At 35.6% G+C, this 7,684-nt stretch overlaps 1 protein-coding gene across 1 annotated transcript; it reads right to left on the reverse strand.

Moving 5' to 3' along the window:
• Window positions 1-4,327: 4,327 nt before the first annotated feature.
• On the reverse strand, window positions 4,328-6,593 carry six6b (SIX homeobox 6b). Its single transcript, XM_063001351.1, has 2 exons — window positions 6,022-6,593; window positions 4,328-4,673 (listed from the first exon to the last, which is right to left on the reverse strand). Exons 1-2 carry the CDS (start codon window positions 6,591-6,593, stop codon window positions 4,517-4,519), a joined length of 729 nt encoding a protein of 242 aa, XP_062857421.1. The 3' UTR covers window positions 4,328-4,516.
• Window positions 6,594-7,684: the final 1,091 nt, after the last annotated feature.

The raw sequence follows: 7,684 nt of genomic DNA on the forward strand, positions 1-7,684 counted from the left end.
TATAGTATATATAAATAGTTGATAATTCTACAAAAAAAAATAAAACATTTTATCTGTGGATATTATTTTTAAATAATAAAACTATAGCCTGTTTAAAAGCATCATTACTGAAAACACGTTTAACCAAATCGTATTAGTGTTTACATTATATAAGGGATATATAATTTGTATTTGTTTTTAAATTGTAAAATATTTTATATGCACTGTCTTCCATGGGTCTTACCACCTGACACAGTAATGCAATAAGCCAACCAAGACGCAAACATTGCCAGTGTTCCCCAACACACATGATTACACCATTTTTGGACGTGGCAAGCAAAATGTCTTCTTCTAAAATGACTTTTAAGTGTGATCATATTAAGAACCTACTGTACATTATGATGATATTGTTATGCATTTATTTTATTTATAATAAGTTAACATTCAAATTGGACACAATTATGCACGGTATGTCTTCACAATAATTGGAGCTGGAAATTTACCATATGTTTGCATCAAGTATTGTACACAACAACTGTTAATCAACTGTTATGTAAACTTATTTTTAGCTCTTGGGTGTTTTCCCCAAACCAGTCGGAACCAAGATGCTTTGAAACTCATCTACATTGACTAAGACGTAGTCCATATAAAATGCCAAAATAAAACTGTTCAAGCCTGCTGCACCTGATAAAAAATGCTTTCTCCAAAAAAACGCGTCGATTTATCTGGAAAATTATCGGTGTCAAAAATAAAAACAAAGAAAAAAATAACAGCAAAAATAGCAAAATGCATCAAGAAAGGAATCAACAAATCTTTCACGTCCTGTATGAAATGTATAGTCACGCTTTAAATATTTAACGCTAGTAATTTACTGAGATTGTGGTAAAAAAAAAAAAAAGAAGAAGAAAAAAAGAAAGAATTAGGTAGTAAACAATGTAAACAGAGGACTGTGGTGAACGAGACTGCTCTCTCAGGCTCACAAATGAAGCAATAGTATTTGAGAAGTCAACTAGGCCCTGTATCAGATCTGTATCAGACTACAAAACTGTCATAATCATTAAGAATTAAAATGTACACATTTTCATAACCAAGTGTATTATGAGTCAGGAATACGAACATAAATATCCGTTCTAAGCTACAAAACCAAAGATTAGTTTATGTTAGAATCATCACTTCTAACAGACTAATAACAAAATAAAACTGATGTTGTATGTTGGTTTTGATTAGAATAACCTCCTCCACTCACAATAAAAAAATAATAAAAAAAAGACGGAAAACGGTTAAACTTTGCTACGGATGTAAAGAAATCATTACAACCAAATGAACGAATAATATTAATAATAATAATAATAATAATCATAATAATAATAATAATAATAATAATAATAATAATTATTATTATTATTATTATTATTATTATTATTATTATTATTAATATTATTATGTCACCTTTCAACTTGGGTCTCTTGGGTCTATCTATTTAAGCGCCAATAGTGTTTTCTGGATTTTCAGAACCCCCACCGTGACCCTGCCCAAAATAAAGAGTTTACTGAAAATTAATGAATAAACTTATTTACAATATACATGATGCACAATCATTAGTGCTATAATAGTAATAAAAGTTCTGCATTTTAAACTCTAGTTAGCCAGGTAGCTAGAATTTTTTTTCACAATCCTTTGTGTCCCCCATCCTCCAGATTCCCTAAAACTTTGGAGGGCTTTTTGTCTCCGTTGGGCTTGAGAGGCCATCATTACCGCTGATTAGCGCTGAACAGTTTGACAGCCGTATTGACTGCCAGAAACACTCTTTTCACCAAACCTCTCCGCTTTTGTCCCTGCGCAAATTCAATGAGCTTCTCTCGCTCTTCATCTGCTTCCACTGTTAGTCCATTTACGCTGTGCTGACAATTAGTTAGCCACAGTTTGCCATCTTTTCCAGTAACAAAGGTACATAAAGGAAACTCTTGCCGTGTGTTATGACTTGTGTTAAAAAGAAATAAACCACACGCACTAAACATGAACTCTAGCCAGAGCAGGAACGGCGCAGGTCAGTATTAAAACGTTGGAAGGTGTGTTCTCTGGACAAATGCTATTTGACTGTTTCTTATAACAATAAAAATATTTTTAAATTCTCAAAGAGGGCAATTTAGTGCTTTTCGGAAAGGCTTTAGACAGTTGTTAAATCCCATTTCAAAGCAAACGAATACATTTATAAGAACTGCTGAGGTATCGGAAAGATTATAGAATAGAACAGAACACAAACAGAAGTGCTAGGTCAGAAATTAATTTGAAAAGATTAAGATTAGGTTATTAAAACTTGGGCTACCTTTTTGACATTAGACCACAGTTCTATCGTAAAATTAACAGCTTGGCTTAGAACAAAAAAACTGTAGCCTAGAATGTAGCCTAGTTCACTAGAATTTTTTTATCAAGTTCACTGGGATAAGAACCTTAGACAGCATGTTTAAAAAAAGTATATGGTCTCATATAAAAATAATTTTCTAGTACCTTTGTTTAAATAGTGTATCCTCACCGTTGTCAAATCCATAACAAACATAAACAATGATGTGTCCAAGTTTTGTGCCATTTTCATGCTGATTACATAAATATACAACATATCATTTTCGTGATTTTAACAAACAATCAGATCAACATACGTTTTATGAATAGATTGCAAAGAACGAGATAGTGTCTTTAGTTAATGTGTGAGGATTATGGGATTTCTAGGAGACATTTGTTCGTTTTGAAACCGAAGCGCAGCGGCCTTTCGCTGACCTTCTCCTGTCAGAGAGAATTAGGGAGCGCAGAACCAACAACGGCGTACTTAACACGACTGGACGCGCAGTAAGGTATCACCACTATAACCCATATTTACCGTAAACGCCAGTGCTAAAATTATGCTCCATTATGCCAAGACAAAGATTTACTGTTAAAACATAAACCTAAAACGGTTCAGATTAAGGTATACTTTCAATCAAATAAATAAACAAGACTACAATATCAACGTTGTTTTTTTAACTTAAGGATTTACAGTGTAAATTCTCCACATACTCCACTTTTTAACAGTTTTTTAAATTGTTTTAAAGACGATCTCCAGCAGCCCAAGGACAAGAATAGTAAGTGAGCATATATACAGCCTTCTTGGTCGAATATAGGTCGCGGCATTTAATTACCTAAAAACAACCCATTCTCAACCTATAGTAAAAAACGTGTCAGGGGGGGCACGGTGGCTTAGCACTGTCGCCTCACAGCAAGAAGGTCCTGGGTGGGGTCCGGGTCCTTTCTGTGTGGAGTTTGCATGTTCTCCGCGTGGGGGTTTTCGATTTCCTCCCACAGTCCAAAGACATGCAAGTGAGGTGAATTAGAAATGCTAAATTGTCTATGACTGTGTTTGACGTTAAACTTGTGAACTGATGAATCTTGTGTAATGAGTAACTACCGTTACTGTCATGACAGTAACCAAAGTGTGTAAAACATGATGTTAAAGTCCAAAGTAAATTTTAACTTAAGACTTTACAGTGTGAATTACATAAGCGCTCCACTTTTTAACAGCTTTTGTTGCTTTAATTGTTTTAAAGGTGATGTCCAGCAGCCCAAGAACAAGAATAATAGGTGAGCAGATACAGCCAAGTTGGTCGAATAAAGGTTGCGGCATTTAATTACCTAAAAAAACAATTCTCAACTTATTTAGGAAAATTAACGTTTTGGATATTATTACTTAAATATGGCTTCAATTGGTGTTGGGAATTTGAAAATATATTGGCTTAAGCAACCAGCATTTTTACATAGCTATGCATTGGAAACTTGCTTCATCTGGAGCTTATGGTGCGTTGAAGATGAGGCGCAAACAACGGTTTTACATTATTGCATGTCTACCCACGAAGATCATATAAATAAACATGCCACTAATATACTCAAACTGACCTTGATAACCGTCCAGACGTCATGTTAAATAAGTCTTAAAACGTTCAAATTCAACTACAACCTGCCCAGCATGTGACATCGAAAAAGGCATCTATCACATGACAATAAATCTTTTGACCATAACACATTTTATTAACTTAACGTTCTTAATTCTTGAACACACCACTCAGCGCACTCTAAAAGCCCAACGATTTACACCAAAAAAGCAAGCAAATCAAACGCGTCTATTAGAGCCACAAACTTTTAATACCGAAACATCTTAGAAAAATGTCAATTAAGCATGATGTCCATTTCAAAGCAAACAAAAAGTGGTCGTGTCGCATTCCTTGAGGCATCCGATTTCAATTCAAATGAAAGTAAACACGGACAAAATCGCTTTCTATTTCCCCGAATCTCTTCGTGTGTTTCACACTTAGTTACGGAAAGATAAAAAGATAAATACATGTTTAGAGATAGAGCATTCCATATTACTTGATGGCTGTCAGAACAGCCAGGAATAAAACAAAGCGGCCTCTGATAGGTTAAGGCAGGCACCATTGTGCTTGTTTGTCTCGATGATTGTCTGTCCCAAATTCCATTGTTAATGTGTTAATTTTCCTGTCAGGCTCCGCCGTTAGATGTCACATTCGCTGTCACTTGATGTGATGGAGATGGCGGAGGCTGCGGCTTTATTTGACAGGCCAGCTTCCGGGCTGGACGCGTTACCGAGCCGATCAGCCACTCCATCCTCACCCGATACCGAGCCGTTAGTAAGTACCTGCTGCTGTAACCTGTTCAGGTAAGAAGCAAGATTTAGATTTACAAAATCAAGTCTGCAATTTTTTTACTTAATATTTAATGATAATTTAAAAAAGAGGATAACTACAACACCAGAAACAACAAAAATAAAATAAATAATAATAATAATAACAATAATAAAATAATAATAATAATAATAATAACAATAATAGTATAACAATGATAGCAATAACATAACAATAATAATAACTACAAGTTAGCCAAAATTGTAAACAAATTAAAAAAACATAAATATAAATGTAAAAGCTAAAATGGCATGATGTGACGCAAGACACTGTTACCATCCGAAAAAGCATCGCATTCACTATAAAGTGCACTATTTAGGGGCTTTTGGTTTTTTGTAGTCTTATCCAAAAGCATACTAAAAATATCCAGTGCTTTAATTACACGTACTATTGCACTGTAACCGGTTATTGTCCAAATGATCTATTATTCTACAGAGCACAAAATACTCATGGATCGGTATACACTTCGTATATAATAAGAACTGGGGAACTATTTTGGTCACAGGGTCAGCCCCTGACATGCGCTATGGGAATGCTCCGGAAACAAACAATGTATCAAAGCACTAACGCCAGCATAGGATGAATTAGCATCACCAGACAGGATGTTTGATTCAGTATTTTTTTTATATAGGTCTATGGTTAAACATTTTAACACAGTCATCAAATGATAAAAGCAGTATTTAGGATTTCCTTTTTTGAACTGATTTTGGTTTTAATGATTTGGTTTTATTCTAGGTTTTACGTCCAAGTCCAGCCATCTTAAAAAGAATCATGTGCAAACATATTGTCTGTAATCCCGAAGATGTAATGCAAACGACAGACAACAACGTGATACAAGATAATTTTAGTGTATTTTAAACTAATTTTGTAATTGTTGTTATTTCTTTAATTAGTAGTTTTCTTATATTCTGGATGTGAATGTCTACAACAATATTAATAATAATAATAATTATTATTATTATCAGTATTATTATTATTATTATTATGATCAAATGTGTTTGAGCTACTATAACATGTTAATATTTTAATCAGTTCACATTTTTAATCTTGGCTGTATATATATATAGTTGATGACAGCATGTGTTGAATTAATTGCCTTTGTGACAGGCTATATGACAGCACAATCTATGTCAAAACAAAAACGTTATTAAATATACTATAGGGCAGCGTTAAGACAAATCTTTGTGCTAACAGATTAGCTTTACTGATTTTATGTAAAGAAAATAGCAATAAAACAAAAAACAACAATCAAGTTGGGTTCAAAATATCTGCAAAAAAATGCATGTGCATGTTTATTCATAATTTCAGAACACACCTGTTCTTGGCGGCTGCTGCTCTGTCCCTTTGCCTTCGATTTTTAAACCAGTTTCCCACCTGGGTTGGTGTAAGTCCTGTGGCTTGTGCAAGCTCTCTCTTTTTACTAGGGTTCGGATAAGGGTCTTGCAGATACCATTCCCGCAGCAAGTGTCTGGTCCTTTCTTTAAAGCAGTGCGTCTTTTGTTCTCCGTCCCAGATAGTTTTGGGCAGTGGAAACTTCTTCCGAACCCTGTATTTGTCTACAGGTCCTAGCGGGCGCCCCCGGAGCTTTTCCGCCTCCCGGTAGTGCGACTCGAGCCAAAGCGCTTGCAGTTTTGAATGGGAGTCTTTGGTAAATTTATGGTTCTCTAGAATGTGGTAAAGCTCGCGGAAGTTGCCTGTGTGGAAGGCCACGATTGCTCGAGCTCTCAGCACTGACTCGTTGCGGTTAAGCACCTCGCAGGCGGCTGGCGCCACGGGTAGCGACCACAAGAACCGGCCGAGGCGCTCAATATCGCCGCTTTCCTCCAGAGTCTCGCAAACCCCCGCTACCTGCTGGGGGCTGAAATTCAGCGTTGGCAACTGAAACATGAAGGCTTCTGGTTTCCCACCTCGAACTCCTCTGTATCGTTCGTGGTCGGTCTGGTACCTCTATTTCTCTCCAATCCCGTAAGGCAATGGCAAAGAAAGCAAACGTTCCGTTAGATGATGCTCATAAAAAAGGATGATGTATTGTTGGCCGAGTATTGCAGGATGGGTAGGCGATATGGAAAGCTGCAGTGAGCGAGAATATAGCGCAAGAGCGGTGATGTTTGTGGAGGGAAAAAGAGGCCCTGTCCTTGTCTGATTTTCTATTGGACCTGGTAGATGGATGTCGTAGTTGCCGTGAACTCATGTCAATCACTGTCAAGCTGTGCCAATCACGTGAAGTGGGGGCGCAAAGGATTTCAGCACCACCCACATCTAAGCTGTGCGTTTAAAGCAAAAAAATCTCTGCTGGTTCTGTGTGCGTTTTATCATTTAGTTGCGCATATTGCGTACCTCTAATGTTTTCTGAATTATTTTGGCGCTAATTTACTACAGAATAAAAAACATATGTTAGCTGTCACACATATTGGAGCTCACATTTGAATAAGGCGACCAAATTCAAATATAAGACAGTTCAATTTCCCTTTTTTGTTGTTCAAAAATAACCGGTTGGAAAATCGATTTTACGCACTGTCCAAGTTTGACAATGAAAACAATTTAACATAAAACTTTTACACAAGATCCAATCAATGAATCTTTCCGGTTTGTAAATTGTTTAATTAATGACTTAAAAAAAATAAATAACGATATATAAAAACAAAAACTAGCACCGACGACAAATTAAGAATAAAAACAAACCATGCGCGGGTCAAATCATTATGATTTGATAAATGAGCGACATAAAGGAAAAAAAGTCAAACGCAAAAACCCACTTGGTGATTTATTAAAGCAAAGCAGGATACAATATTATACTTTATTATAGTTATACCATGGTACTTTGTGGGTCCAGGTAATATTTTAAAAACGCAACAGTTTAACAAAAACTAAAACTATATACAATTTCCATTATTAATGCTTCAGGAGATTAATTTTGCCATATTTTAACATATCTAGCATCATTAACTTATAGTAATATTGTTATCAAAATATGTACA

This window comes from Trichomycterus rosablanca, chromosome 9 (assembly GCF_030014385.1).
Source record: "Trichomycterus rosablanca isolate fTriRos1 chromosome 9, fTriRos1.hap1, whole genome shotgun sequence".
NCBI classification, from domain to species: domain Eukaryota; kingdom Metazoa; phylum Chordata; class Actinopteri; order Siluriformes; family Trichomycteridae; genus Trichomycterus; species Trichomycterus rosablanca.